This window comes from Asterias amurensis, chromosome 2, assembly GCF_032118995.1.
Source record: "Asterias amurensis chromosome 2, ASM3211899v1".
Classification (NCBI taxonomy): domain Eukaryota; kingdom Metazoa; phylum Echinodermata; class Asteroidea; order Forcipulatida; family Asteriidae; genus Asterias; species Asterias amurensis.
In genome coordinates this window covers 29,538,484-29,553,295 of record NC_092649.1, presented here as the reverse complement: position 1 = coordinate 29,553,295, position 14,812 = coordinate 29,538,484, and the positions used below count along the sequence as shown (strand labels likewise).

The window sequence follows — 14,812 nt, the reverse complement described above, 5'->3', positions numbered from 1 at the left end:
TTCAAGAGAGGGCGCTATAACAAAAACTGTCCTGATGCGGAGACTTTCTGACAATAACTTATCAACAGGGCCCAATTTAATAGAGCTGCTGAAGGAGAAATGATTGCTTAAAAGGAATGTACACTATTGGCAATTGTCAAAGACCAGTCTTCTCACTTGGTGTATTCGAACATAAGCATAAAATAACAAGCCTGTGAAAATTTGAGCTAAATTGGTCATCGAAGTTGCGAGAAAATGATGAGAGAACATCACCCTTGTTGGACGAATTTGTGTGCTTATAGCATGGAGGAATCCTCCATGCTTACAGATAGGAATAAAAGACTTCTGGCTAGAAGTCTTTTAACATTTTAGTAAGAAATTACCTCTTTCTCAAAATGTATGCTACTTCAGAGGGAGTCGTTTCCCACAATGTTTTATACTATCAACAGCTCTCCAATGCTTGTTACCAAGTCGGTTTTAAGTCAATACTTGTTTTGAGTAATTACCAAATGTGTACCTTCCCTTTAACATTTTTCTGCTAAGCAGAAATGAGCAGGATACCAGTCACAAACTGTACATGTGACATGGTACTTTTATTCGGTAAGCACAATGTTGCTAAGCTACCTTTTGTGCTGAAAATCTTTATGAAATTAGGCTCAGATTAAGTCAGCATGAATGGACTACTAAAAACCAAATGGCAGGGAAATGATGCAAGAGTTTGTTTTATTCCATTCTCAACTTAGAATGTACATTCATGTAGACCTCCAGATGTCATTGGATTGATGAACATGTTGTCAAAAGAGAAAAGTGATCGCAAGGAATTGTTCAAAGGGGATTTCCGTTACTTTGTAATTATCTACATATCATAAAAATAAACTTCCAAAGTGTCCAATGCGTTATTTTACTGCTCGGTGCACTTGTAAAACATACTGTTTGTCAATAAATACTTTGTACAAATAATAATTAGCTCAGTAGATGAAAGTAAAAAGTAAGAAATGAGCAACCGTAATACAAATAAAATAATCAAACCATACTAGTATGAAAGTGCAAATGTCTACACTCTAAAATGGAACTCAAAAATACTTTAACATTTAAAAATATAAGTTCATTAAATTGTAAACAAATGCAGTTAAACATTAAACAATTTTTTACATTCAACTGTTAAAATTAAATTTTCAAAAAGCCAAAAACAATGTGCCAGAATAATTTTGTTGAGTTGGATTTATGGAGTTAAAAGAAGGAACCTTCAAATTTTAAAACTTCCATCGTAAAAGCTCTCCCTAATGTCTGTAGGATGACCTATTTGTTAGCTTTTTTGCAGTTCATAGCATGCAGCACCAGCCAATTTACATTAAATTACAAAATATTTTTTAGCGCAAAGGCCATGTGAACCAAAATTTCCCAATGGCTTTCTTACAAGCATTTAGAAGCAATTAAATAATATTTACAAAACAATACATCAAAACAAAATCTGAACCACTCTTAGGCAACAATTCATAACAATTATAATTGGTTGACAATAGACAATGTGGTCTTGGGCACAGGTTTTTTGGCCAAGGAGTAATGGACCCTACCTGTGGTCAATTTACAGACAAATAATGAAAAGAAGTCATTAAATGAAATTAAAAATAAAATACTTCATAATCTTAAGTTTCATATGCCAAAATCAGGCACTTCTTGGAAAACATGTTATGGTTAAATTACACCAAAACATCAGTCAATGTCAATTTTGATAGATGTATTTTTTCATTAATTTTGTTGACCTACTGAATCGCCCTAAAATAAGGTGCTATTTGAAAGCTCTTTTTCCCATTAATTTTATGAGTAAATCGGTGTTGATTTTGGACAGGAGGTGCTTGGTTTTGGCATGGAGTGAGTGAGTGTGAAGCTACCCTTTTTCATTTATGCAACCATGTGAAGTGATGACTAACCGCAACATTGACCACTGTGATGTTAACTTTAATTGGGCTCAGTTTCCAAAGATGGTCATGACAAGGGTGTAGTCAAAGCGGGTTGTCCCCTTCTCATACAAGAACACGAACACGAACACATCCAAGCCTGTATCAAACACTGCCTATTTCTCATTGCAGTTGTGAATAAGTTTTTGGTTTAATCTGGTTGACAAGTTCACTATGGCCTCTGGGTGTAAAAGTACATGTATGATTTGAGGGTTTGCTTGGTGGGTGAGGTGGGGAGTACAGTTTGTTGGAATCACAATGTTGCAATAAGAAGCAGTAGGATCATGTTGTGGCTCAGCACTCTTTCCAACAAACAATCATTACACGATGACTGATCAGCAGCTCCTCAAGCCCAGTTCATACTTCAAGCAAATGCAAACAGCAAACTAACACTTCAATTTGCAGTTACTTGCTCTGGCTGGAAAGTGCTTAATCTCCAAAGAATGTTCATATCTGATATCACTTAAAAGTATTGGCTTGGCGGGGAGTTTCGTATTCTTGGTACATAGGAGTATCTGTTGAATTTGTGCTTCCAGTTGTGAGAATTTACAGCAAATGTTGTACAAAAACAAAATAAGTTACTTGAGCCTCTGTCACCGGCAGCATTCCATCTGTTGGAAGTAGTTATCCCACTCATCAAGTTCTGAATCTTGCTCCAGTGAAGCGTCTGGGAGGCTGTCCCATCTCAATGTCTCTGTGGCTGTAATGTATCGAGAAAAATTGAGTGTAATGCATCTAACATTGTCTAAACAGACCGCATTGTGAGTCAGCAATGTACTGCACTCCTCTTGGTTCAAATACACCCAACATTCCCCCAAAAAAAAGAGAGGCTCATAAGAGAGGCTTCAAGGTCAAATTTGGTTGACACTAATTTTCGAGTAGATAGAGTCCTTACAGCCCGAAAAACACCAGATGATATCTCATATTTCAAAAATATGGGTCTGTTCATTTGTGTACATGGGGAATTTTTTTAGTGGATTTCAGAATTTCCATATTTGATCAAGTCGCATAAAATTTCTGTGTGGAATGTATAGGGCTTTAGACCCTTTTATTCTGAAAGAATATCAAATAAAGTGGAACTTTACACCAGTTCAAACATGAGGTTTGCAACTTTTATACACAATTGGAAAATGAGTGTATCATAATTCACAAAACAAAACTGAATTTAGACCGTACATTTTACAGCCCCTCAGGCAATACTGGGGTAAGAGTTTACCCTATTTCTTCTTTCTGTTGTAATAATTAAAGGAACACGTTGCCTTGGTCTATGAAAAGCGTTTGAAAGATGTTTTAAAAGTAGATTATACTGATCCACACAAATATGCCTCGAAATAGCACAGTAATGCTTGTGTGTCAGGAACTAACACAGCACTCCAATTTGTGCATATTTTTTACTCAACAAAATGGCCGACCATGTTGGTTCGCATGATAAAACTAAAAAGAAAAGCACACAATTTTACAGAATAATTGTGTGGACCATTATATTCTACTTTTAAAACATCTTTCTAACCATATGCACTTTATAACAAACGGTTAACAACGCTTTTCATAGACCAACTCCCCAATCCAAGCCAACGTGTCCCTTAAATGATATAAAAGGTGCATCCGCTACGTGACTTCTACTATTTACCTGAAATGTTAAGTCTACTTTCTGCGAAGACTGTATTGCTATTGAAGATCCACAGGTGTCCGTTGTTGCAAGACTGTAGGCACGAAGAACATGGCAGCATCACATGATAACCCAATACGTTTCCGCTTTATACAAAAAGAAAAATAGTGTTAGTTCATTAGCAATACAGCTCAAGGAATACTTTGGCAAGTATACAAATCTTTGCAAGGGTAGATGATTCAAATTTTAAGAATATGACCCAGGCATGATATTTGGCCCAGTTGGAAAAGAGTGGGAACAATTGCTTGGGCAAAAACATACGGAACAGAGGTTTTCAGGCTATTTAAAAAAAAAAATTCATTTCATAATCTAGTATTCATAAATACCTCAGACAGCTTCGCTATTCCTATTGGTGAAGAGCGCGTTGCGTGGGTGTGTATAAACCTTTGTTTATGACCAATAACAAGTGTTGAAACATGGACGTGACATGCGAGCTTGCACCTGTTCTTATAAGACAGTTTATTCATTTCTATTGGTCGAGAGCAACGGCTGAAACAGTTGTGCCACATCACACGATACGCGCGACGCCCACAGCATTCCCTTATTATAAGGAGTTGTTAACCTGAGGGCGGTGGAGGGCTTTACCATTTCATAGCTGGAGGGATGTTGTGTTAAAAGAAGTCATTGAACAATTATAATTTTTGCATTTATTTTACTTTCAAAAAGTGTTGATGTTTTTGACCGAAAAGGTATTTATGAATGGGAATCAAAGTGTGTTAAGGTTCCCAATAAAATGAAGCATATTTATACATACCAACTAGTACAGGCAACATCGCAAATCTTACATGTGCACTTTTTAGTAGAATAACTTTTACCGATGTTGCTGATTTTTCTGTATAAAAAATAGGGAAAAATAAATCATGTAAATTGGTGTGCCCAAGATCTGTAGTCTTATATTAGTGTTACCATTTCTGCATAATGGATTACAGTTCTAAGGAAATAATACCCTTTCTCAATTAATCCAAATCTGCCACAATAAAAATGGGTTTCCAAGTGTAAGGGTACTTTTTGTATTTAATACAACACAAAAACACAAACGTCCACAGAGTAGAGTAGTGTTTCAAAATGGTTAGTTTTTTGCAAAAGCACACATTTTTAAAAACAAATTAGGGAAGCAAAAAACAATGCTGAATATCTGACCTTCATTCCAACGTATCTGGCTGTTGTCCCATTTTGAAATTATTTTGGGGATATATTTCAGACTCTTTTGTGACAACTAACTATTAGATTGACACCCCTTGAATATCCTTTGATCTTGAACATATTGATATTGAATTTGTAATGTAATTGTAAATCATAAACAAAATACATCATCATGCGATCAGCAACCCTACCAAACTTACCATGCCAAATACCCATCATGCCACTGCCACTTTGGAATGGAATTTCCCTAGTTTTCCCATGGTTTTCCTTCCTCCATTACAAAACTGTCAAATTTTTGTATGACCACAGCACAGACCATTGTCATGATGGAGGAATGACATGATAATTATAAATTATAAATTATTATCATTTATATATTGTAGTTTATTCCAAACTTAATCATAAACCTAATATTATTTGTTGTATAACATATATCAACTAGATAAACACTAGACAACACCAGAATTTTAAAAACGAAACGAGTGTGTTTACATCAATCAGTGGGGCCAAATACTGCGCAGTGCACATCCCATTTTCTTACCCAGCCATTGGTGAATCGGTGGAGTACAATTCCACTGCTGTGTCGGCCAGTAACACTGCCTTCATTCCTCTTCTACAAACATAAGAGTCACAAAAACGGCACTGAAGCTTGATAACATTTTTCTTCCTGAAGCTGGGGTGCATTGTAACCCGGTTCCCTGCAAAACAAACGAGTTACTTGGAAAAAAATAAGAACTCTTTCCTCAATATCGGGACAGTGTAAAATTTAAATGCCCGAATGACAACAGCTGCTGATTATTTATACGTTGGCGATACAAACGACCTCGCAGCAACAACAATTTTGAGTGGTTGAATTATTAGAGCATAACGCCAGACTCGAGTGATTGACCAATCAAATTGCCTGGTCCGTCGTCGGTACTACAAAAGGATTATTTCCCAGCAGTCTGTGCGGCTGCTCTCTGCAGCAGAAAAGTATTTCCGTGATCTCAGAAAATGGCGACTAGCCGGAGAAGGTTGACACTGTGAGAGTTTTTTCCGACTGTGTTTTGAATAAGTTGACGGCAAAACCTTGGCTGGTAAGACCATGTGATGACAGTTTTATGTTAGGAGTTACACCACGTCAAAATGTCGTCCGATAGAAAACAAGAAAAGGAAATATTGCAGGAGTTTGAATCGCATGTGAAAGGTACGTGAATGTGCATTGTGTGTGTGTGTTTGTAACGGTCTGTACGCCGCGCGGTGGCGGGTTACGTTCACCGTATGGTGAAGCAAAATGACTGGCAGATAGTGAGTGACTTTGCTCGGTGCACAGTTCCTGTGCTTATAAGTTGGGCATAAATGTTGCGTATGGATACCTCAAAAACCTATTCTACGACAACTAACTAAATACAAGAGAGCCCTTTTTTCTTTTTTGAAGGAGGGGCGTATACAAAATGATTTGAGGCCTCCGCAAATTTGTAATCTGGTAATGTAAAGATCGATTAATATTGTTTTATTGAATCAACTAAACTTAAATATGGAAAGGTTGGCCCCTGCCTTGGGTAAGGCATCACCCTCCAGCCCTCCATACCTTCCACCTGAGCTGAGGAAAGTTACATGTATGCTGCAATTAATTTAAACTTAAATCCAAACATTAACTCAAATGTGATTGCTATCCAATCTTGGCATTCCTTCTGTGTGTACCGATTCTGTCAAACAAAACACAACGACAAGAAAAGTATGCCTGCCTAGCCGGCCCAAGGCCAATGTTGCTAAGGAAAAAATACATTCAATAAACCGCTCTTTGACTCTTTGACTTTGAGTTCGCAATAAGATATCACACCCAACCAATGAGAATTAATTGACACAGATTTAAAATGCTGGTAAACTTTTTGATTGTATGCAATGCAGATGTTTTTGTCTGTAAAGATATTTTTAAAAGTTAATTTTTATAACATGATTAATTAAGACCCACAACATCATTTACTAATGATGTACAAATTGTACAGTAAGCAGACACTATTAATTGACTTTGAGTATGTGTGTTGATAAAAAGACACCCAACTAGCGAAAAAAATTAATGTAAACTTGAAATTCTGATGATGTTCATTGTCCTATGAAGATCCTTAAATGAAACATGTGGATTGTATGGTGTACCAAGCCCTCCATAAAGTAAACTATAGAACTCCTTCATTCACCAGACTCAGACCTATTGGTTGTGGTTATTAGACAGTCCAACATATTCAGGTTCTGAGACATTTGTGGTTTAGCCACGAACCTCCACTCCAGTTGAACCTCCAATTGAACCAGCCTGCCTGCTGTTTCTCAAAGTCAACTAATTCTAGCAATTCCATACTGCTAGTCTTGGATAGTGTCGTTGCCCAGCTATGGGGCAATGGAGGATACTTTACTTGAGACTGCATGAGTGGGTGGCTAGGTTGGTTGGTTGGGTGGAGTAAGCTTTGATTATTTGGACAAAGAATGTGGAGTATTTAAATTGAAAGAAAATAACCTTGCTGTGTGTGAGACATTGGTGAAACTTGGAATTGACTCCCGCTAGCTTCCAGCATTGATTGTAATTACTGCAGCTTCATCATTATGGTATCAATACAATGCAAGCTGGAATAGTTTTGATTTTATCAGATACCTTTTAAAAAGATATCATTAGTATACCGTATTCATTCATTTGTAAAACCCTATTTTCTGATAAATATCTCTTTAAAGTTAAGTTGTAACAACTCTTGGAAAATAACATTAATTTGTTGATTTGGGGTGTTTTTAAACACTGGCCATTGCCTTGATGCCCCTTTGAAATATTCCATGTAAAATGTACAATTTCTTTAGAGGTGCCCTTTGATGCCCCTTTGAAATATTCCATGTAAAATGTACAATTTCTTTAGAGGTGCTCTTTGAATAACGCCTTTTTCAAGGGACCCTTAAGCACTGGGCCTGTTATACATTTAATGTACTCATGAAACCTTTGTGAGTTTGTAAGGAACCTTACTGTAGAAAGCTATACTAGTAATGACGTTACATCATTTCATGTGTACATTACCGAGTCTTTCAGTTTCATCTGAGAGTTTTGTCATGGACCCTTTCGGTCTCTGAGTACAGAACTTATCTTTGCAGTTCTGTACACGTATGATGGCCACTGAAAGTAAAATATTAGTTTTATGAGGGAGTTTGTTGTTGATGCTTGAGGTTGATTTTAATCACTGCCAGCATGCTTACAATGAAAGACTTTATCTTATTTGAATAGAATCATCATTATTTATAGAACTACCATACTTGTACAAAGTGCTGTTATGTTGGATAATGTTTTGCTTGTCTTTGTGATGTGATTATGTTATTCAATCCCCCCCCTCTTCCAATCAAGTTCCATTTTCTGTTGTAGGTTCTGAGTTGCCAAAGACAAATGCAAATTGTCATCAAAACCGTGAAAGAGTGAAAGATATAACAATAAATACCGTACATTAACAAAACAACTTTACAAATTATTAAAAACAAATTGTATGAAAACAAATGTCGATCCATTTGACTAAGTAAATTGTTTGCGGAAAAAACATCATTTGACATTGGTCACAGGCTCATGGCTGTTGATTTATTGCATGAATGTTCACACTGACTGTGATTTACTTTTCACAAAAAGAACAACCTTCAGGAAATAATGGTCAGCAATTTTGCATTCTAGTGAAATTTTTAGACTGAACGAAATTGTGCAGACTGAATGCTAATTATGCTAATTAGCAATCAATGACTTCTGAGTTTATCAACTACTAGGTTTTGTGTAGCATGCATTTTGCTATGCTTGGCCTTCAAGGAATAATCAGTCACTGATGTAAATAATCAAATGTTTTTCTTTGCGTGTACATTATTTTTAATTTGATAAACATGCAGACTTCAAAAACATCTGAACCAGGATGTATGATTCCTTTGTTATTATTTATACCAGAAAAGGTCCTCCTTTGAATTAAATATTTCTTAAAGATCAGGCCTGACTTTTTTTCTAGACATCTTAGGGTATAACGACCTCCAGACCTGAGGAAACTCTCAATTTGCTCCTCCTGGTCATGAAATAAAAAACCTTCAATCAAAACTGATGACATCTGATCCCCCCTCCTCACTTTCACCTTTTGAAATCTCCAACTATTGCAGAAGAATAGTTATTTTATTAAGATGACATCCTAGTATTTACCCATGGACTCGCTGTAGTTGCCTGGGGGTTAGTGGGACTCTGTTTATTTCCTGACCAGTCATTGACCAAGAGACCACACAAAAGCAGCTGCTTTCAAAGTAAACACGCATTGTGGCTTTTTGTTGTTTCCCATGAAAGAACTTGTAAAGGGATATGGAGGTGGCTCTGATGCTCTGACCATAGAGCAAGCAAGGAACTCTGACAAGCCCTTGCATGAATTACATCTTTGAAAAATTTGTTCCCTTCGGAAGTGCTGTTTCACACAAGTTCACAGTTGCTTATTTTCCTAACAGTCTATGTGTTTAAATTTTCTTACTTTTTGTTAGTAAGGGATTTTGAATAGAAAGCCGGATTGATTGATGGTTAGTAAAGAATATAAACCAAGTAAACAAATTAATAGCTTGTATGAAAACATTTTCCACATAAAAATTGGGAAAAAATTCTTGAAATATTACAATCAATACACGTAAAATAATGTTGCAGCCTCATGTGTTGCTGCCACTTAAACATGTACAAAATGTAGGCCTATAGGCCTACACTTGATTGTATTATTCAGAACAAATGCATCTAAATAATTTCTGATAGAGGATCTTTGACAAGAGTAACATTCATTTGATGGGTCTTACTTTAATTGTAACCATGAGACTGCTCCATGAATGTTCACAAGTTGCATCTTCATAACCATATCATGTAGGCCTACATTGTTCGTCATCTGAGTCATATTTCATGTGTGTGCAGACATACATGAGCACTTCTTGCTTTCATTTTGCCACTGCAGTGTTAAGGCATGGTAACATAATTAACAGGAAATTCCTTGGTTGTGAAGGTCTGTTTTGCTTCTTATTAGTGAAGTAGAAATATTTATAATTATTGGCAATGGTCCATGGCTGCTGTGGAGTTACTGCATTGTTGGTATGATAGTATGGTAACTAACAGGATACCATTGAATTTAGTTGCCTTGGATCGGGCGAGTTGGTCTTTGAAAAGCATGTGAAACCGGTTGTTATGATGCATGTGGTTAGATAGATAATTTAAAAGTAGAATATCATGTTTCACACAAACATGCCTCGAAGTTGCACAGTTTTCTGTTAATGTCATGAACAAACACGGTCGGCCATTTTGTGGAGCAAAAATTTTGACTCTATAAAATGGCTGACCATGTTAGTTTGCGACATAAGAGGAAAACCGTGCAATGGTTCAAACATGCAAGATCTGAATATTTGTGCATGGCTGGAGTTTGGAGGAGGCCTGCATGGCTGGAGCATAGAGCAAGCCTGGCTCTATGGCTTGACCATGGGTAGAGGCCTGCCTGGTTGGAACACCAAGGGAAGGCCTTGCTGGATGGAGTATGCACTCGCACTCATTATTGCTGCCCTCTGAGTGCTCTTTGGCCCATGTAAACAATTCACCATCTGTCTTTGTGGCTATGCTGCCATTTTAAATATAATCAGTATCACTAACATTATCTTTTGCAATTTTGGTTATGACGGCAACGGACATTATGCAATTGAAGCAAATTCAAAGTATCTTTACTGATTGTACGTGTACTATTAATAATTTGCAGGAAAAATAACATTTTGAAGCGATCTATACAAAATCTAGGCATAGATTTGGGTGCATTTTCAATCAACACTGATGTGTTGCAAAATTGTTCCCTTTCCTAGTCCTTTGAGGTTTACACCTATAGGCCTCTAAACCATTAGGCCTACATTTACATTGTGCATTGTACTTTGTGCCTGTCAACATGAACCAGTCAGCTGATAGCACTTTAGTGCACAATGCTCATGAGTCCCATCATATTAATAATTAAAGTTTTCACATAACAAAACCATACCTGGGTGTGTATGTACAAGTCCACCCATAAATGTAGTATGTTCACAATCTCTTTTTGGGTCGATGACAAGTTAAAAGAACGGTTTGTGGTACTCAGATGCATTTTCCCCCAAAACAACATGCACTTTGTTTCATTGTAAATTGAACAACAGAATGCCAAATTCTAAATATAATGATGAAAAACAACACAATCCAGGAAGATTAACCTGCGGTTCTTGTGGAAGAAAGCATGACTAAAGGTCAAGTGAAAATGTTGGCTTTGGAGTGTCAGAGTGTGCGATGCGGAAGTGGGAACGTCCTATTTGTGTACATGACAATTGAATCAAACTATACAAAGGTAATAATGATGTTACCATTCAGTACCAATGACAAATGTGACAGACCAACTCTCCATGATTCTGCAGAAAGTTCCCTGAAAATAATCCAATCTTTCCGTAAATAAATTCATTTGACAACCTCTCTGATTTAAGAAACTTTTTCCTTTTTATTGTTGAGCTTAATGTAATTCTGAACATCTCCCCGATGGTTGCACAGCACATTAAGATTGGCAATGGTCACGATGCAACAGAGCCTAGGCTTGTCAATAGTCGCCATGATATAGAGTTTTTTTTGCAGAATTTTTTCGTATCCAAACGACACAAAAAGTGTTGCTGTGCACTGATCATATTTTACAGTAATTGAGAGGAGTAAATCGCCTTTAAAGTGCTGCATTCAATATGCTTCAATCGGGAAATGATATTGTTTAGCAACTTTGCATAGCAAAATAGTTCGGACTAAAAATATTGTGTGCTCACTAAATGTTGAGTTGCAATAAAGATTTTTTAGTTACAACTGATACATTTTGTGTAGCATGTTTCATCCTTTGGATGGGACGTAAAGCCGTTGGTCCCATGTGTTGTGTAACACATGTTAAAGAACCCAGTGAATTATCAAAAAGAGAAGGGGTTCGCCCCGGTGTTCCAGGCTGTGGCTGCTAAATGCACCGTAACACCTTGTAAACACTTATAAGGTGCTATAATTGGGTCTCAGAACTCGTAACTTTCAATAACCTCTCTTTCTATATAAGTGTATATAAGCGCCTTGAGTATCTTGTTGGTACATGTAGTGTACGCTATGTAAGACTTTGATATATCTTTTATATAATAACGTTCTCTGATGTTTTTACCTCCGCTATTTGCCACACCCTTAAGACATTGTTTGCTCACACATGTACATATGTGAGTCTTCATGTAAACACACATTTTTTTTCTCGACGCTGCACTGTATGTACATGACAGTATTGTATGCTCAGCTCGTAACTTACCACAATGTAAAAAAGATTGAACGATGCTCGCATAATGTAGACTGTACCACAGGTACCTTTGCAGTTCTTTTGTTCGAAGGCTTTTTGTTCAAATACAATCTTTATTTTAATACGCACACTATATGCGTACTGTAAAACATATCTAGTTTATGCGGTCAGATTTAACAAGTTTTTATTAAACTGATTAGTATTTATAAAGAAAATACAATGTGTTAACAGGTTTATACAGTCAAATTTTATTATTTTTTAGTAGTTCTTGACAAAAACTACGATGTACTGTCCTGATACTTCACGGATGCAACAAAGGCGATTGCCTCCATGCTCTCTTAGGATGCCCTTTATACGTACCAAGTACACAATGCCTTGGTGCCTTTGCCCTATTCAAAAACGAAGCATACATAAATACAGGGCTGCATGTATACTGGGGCGTCTTTCTCCATAAGAGAACCATGGTGTGCGCAGGTCATACCTCCTTATTTTCATCTCCCAATTTCTTGCTTCATTCATAAAGCAATATTAGAGATCTGTAGATGAAAGGACTCTGTCTCTGAAACATGTAATATAAAAATGCTGGAGAGCCTGTCTTACAATACAAAAAGCACACAACATGTGTCATGTTCATCAAGGGGTGGGCCAATTGCACGCTGTGTGAGTAGCAGTAGGCCATGGCACCTCAAAGAAAATTAACATTTCAGATGATGAAAGTCCAGACTCGATAATGTGTATGATTGCAACGTTGAAGTTTGGCTGTTAATTGCTGTGTAGTTTGCATGTTCACACACACACACATACATCACAAAGTGATCTAGTTGCAGTAGGCTGTTCAGATTAGAATGACTATGGAACCTGTTTAAACCCTCGGGGGGGGGGGGGGGGGGGGGGGGGTGGGGGAGGGGAAGAGCTCAACATTTTGGGGAAAATCTTCTGGACTTGTACATTGTGTAGCTCACAATTTTCCCAGTCAAGATTTGTTGTTTACATTCTATGACCAGAATCAATCAATAGTTTAAAATAATTTTTTTTTAACGTTATAAGTACCAGCAGTTCAATTAATATCATACTGTACAGATTAAGTAGGCCTGTACATAGTATGTACATGTACTTCAATACTCAACAGAATAAAGAAGATCTTTATCAGACTCAAAGTCAACATTTGAACACTATTTTGTTATTGCACAGTGAGGTATTATTATTCAAGTGAAAAAAACACAAGACCTCTGGACTAGTCTGGTCAAAAGATACCAGCCCCGACATGAAATCACTAGCCCTCAGGGCCTGCTGTCCAGTATTAATTTCAGGCCCTTGTTAGTGGCGGCTATTAGAAATATGTTATTTATAAACTATGCACATAAGGAAGATGTGCTTTATCTTTCTGGTTCCCAGGCTGTCGGGATTCTTGTGGGAAAGATAATTGGGATACATCTGCTTGCATTTTGCATTTGGTCAGGGGTTGATTCTATGTGTGCCAATTTGCACATGACGAATGAAACTAAAAAGACTGCCATTATAGTAGCTGGATATAAAGTCTGTATACTCTGCACACACAGATCCTTGTTATTATTTTATTTATTTGTGGATCATGCATCACTGATCTTCCTTTGTTTTGCCTTGTACGTACGTGTAATGTAAACTGCCGTAATTTTGCATATTGATTATAAGTCATTTGGGATGTTAACTTTGCAGCTTCGTTCCAAATAATTGTTCCCTGCTCGTTTGTCCAATTGTCGAGGCAAGTCACTGAGGACTTGTAAGTAAGTGTCTTCATGGGAGTCGTCCACGACTGTGTAAACGCCGCATCTGCCTGAAATGCCCACTCTGCTGTATAACAGACAGGGACATTGCCTCCAACGCCAAAAATGGCAGCACCAAGATTTGATGTTGGCACATTAATTATGGCAACGTAGTTGGACAGTGCCCCCAATACATGTAGTTATTAATTAGAACCCAAACTCTACTCAGTTCAAAAAGCGCTACCTTCTCATCCACTTCACACCTACACACTTGTTGACGCATGTTGTTCCCTGAAATGTGCGAAAATTGCAACTACATTATGTGTCTGTGCACATTGTGCCCTGTATGTTGATATTTTTACAAGAGGACAGAAATAAATTATCTTGAAAACAAGTGATGCAGTGATAACGTGACATCGGTCAATGTATGGTTTGTCGATGTAAAAAGGCACTTTGAATTGAAGCTGTAAGAAATTTATGAAATGTTTGCCTGCTTTATTAGTGCATATTATGATACGTGCAACACTTTGTACAGCAAGCATCTTGATGCTAAAGGAATGCCGCTTGGCAGCATTTCTAAGCAAGTGTGAAACACTGGAGCTTACCTTGCATTTGTGTTTTGTCAGCAATTAAATGATACAGCTTTCAAATCCAGTCGGCAAAATTAACCACCAAGTCTGCTTTTTCATTTGTTGAGTATAACGTGCCTTAAATCCTTTTTATATTATTGTTATTATTATTATTATTATTATTATTATTATTATTATTATTATAATTATTATTATATTTTTTTTTGGGGGGGGGGGCATGGGGTAAGCAGGAAATTTTTATTTATGCGTGTGCGAATTCCATGTTACGAGGCATTCTTCGCTTCCACAGCTTGCGCCGAAAATCAGCGCTTGCATGTTAAGTGGAGGAGGCTGATTATAAGCCATGAAATTTTTGCTGCTCATTTTGGGAGGTGAGTACACGTACCATCTTTATCATATGCAATTTTTTCCCCAAATCGGTAGACCATTGGCA

The 14,812-nt window shown here is 37.1% G+C and overlaps 2 protein-coding genes across 5 annotated transcripts in view; one reads left to right on the top strand and one right to left on the bottom strand.

The window, feature by feature from the left end:
* Nucleotides 1-58: 58 nt before the first annotated feature.
* On the bottom strand, nt 59-5,578 carry LOC139933788 (protein FAM72A-like). The gene is made up of 4 exons (XM_071927998.1): nt 5,291-5,578; nt 4,361-4,438; nt 3,568-3,692; nt 59-2,637 (listed from the first exon to the last, which is right to left on the bottom strand). Exons 1-4 carry the CDS (start codon nt 5,431-5,433, stop codon nt 2,531-2,533), a joined length of 453 nt encoding a protein of 150 aa, XP_071784099.1. The 5' UTR covers nt 5,434-5,578; the 3' UTR covers nt 59-2,530.
* Nucleotides 5,579-5,696: 118 nt separating this feature from the next.
* The window catches only part of LOC139933787 (SLIT-ROBO Rho GTPase-activating protein 1-like), a 52,125-nt gene continuing 43,009 nt past the window's right edge, over nt 5,697-14,812 (top strand). For all 4 annotated transcript variants that reach the window (XM_071927993.1, XM_071927995.1, XM_071927996.1 and 1 more), the window contains exon 1: nt 5,697-5,935. In XM_071927993.1, the coding sequence (XP_071784094.1) occupies nt 5,875-5,935 (61 nt within the window). In that variant the 5' untranslated portion in view covers nt 5,697-5,874. The remainder of the gene's footprint in view (nt 5,936-14,812) is intronic.

What these genes read in the sequence shown, in the direction of transcription:
- LOC139933788 (XM_071927998.1), bottom strand. Translation starts at nt 5,433, where the DNA reads ATGCACCCCAGCTTCAGGAAGAAAAATGTTATCAAGCTTCAGTGCCGT. An exon ending in ACCGATTCACCAATGGCTGG is followed by an intron (nt 4,439 to 5,290) that starts GTAAGAAAATGG and finishes TTTTTTATACAG; the next exon opens with AAAAATCAGCAACATCGGTA. An exon ending in AAGTAGACTTAACATTTCAG is followed by an intron (nt 2,638 to 3,567) that starts GTAAATAGTAGA and finishes GATACATTACAG; the next exon opens with CCACAGAGACATTGAGATGG.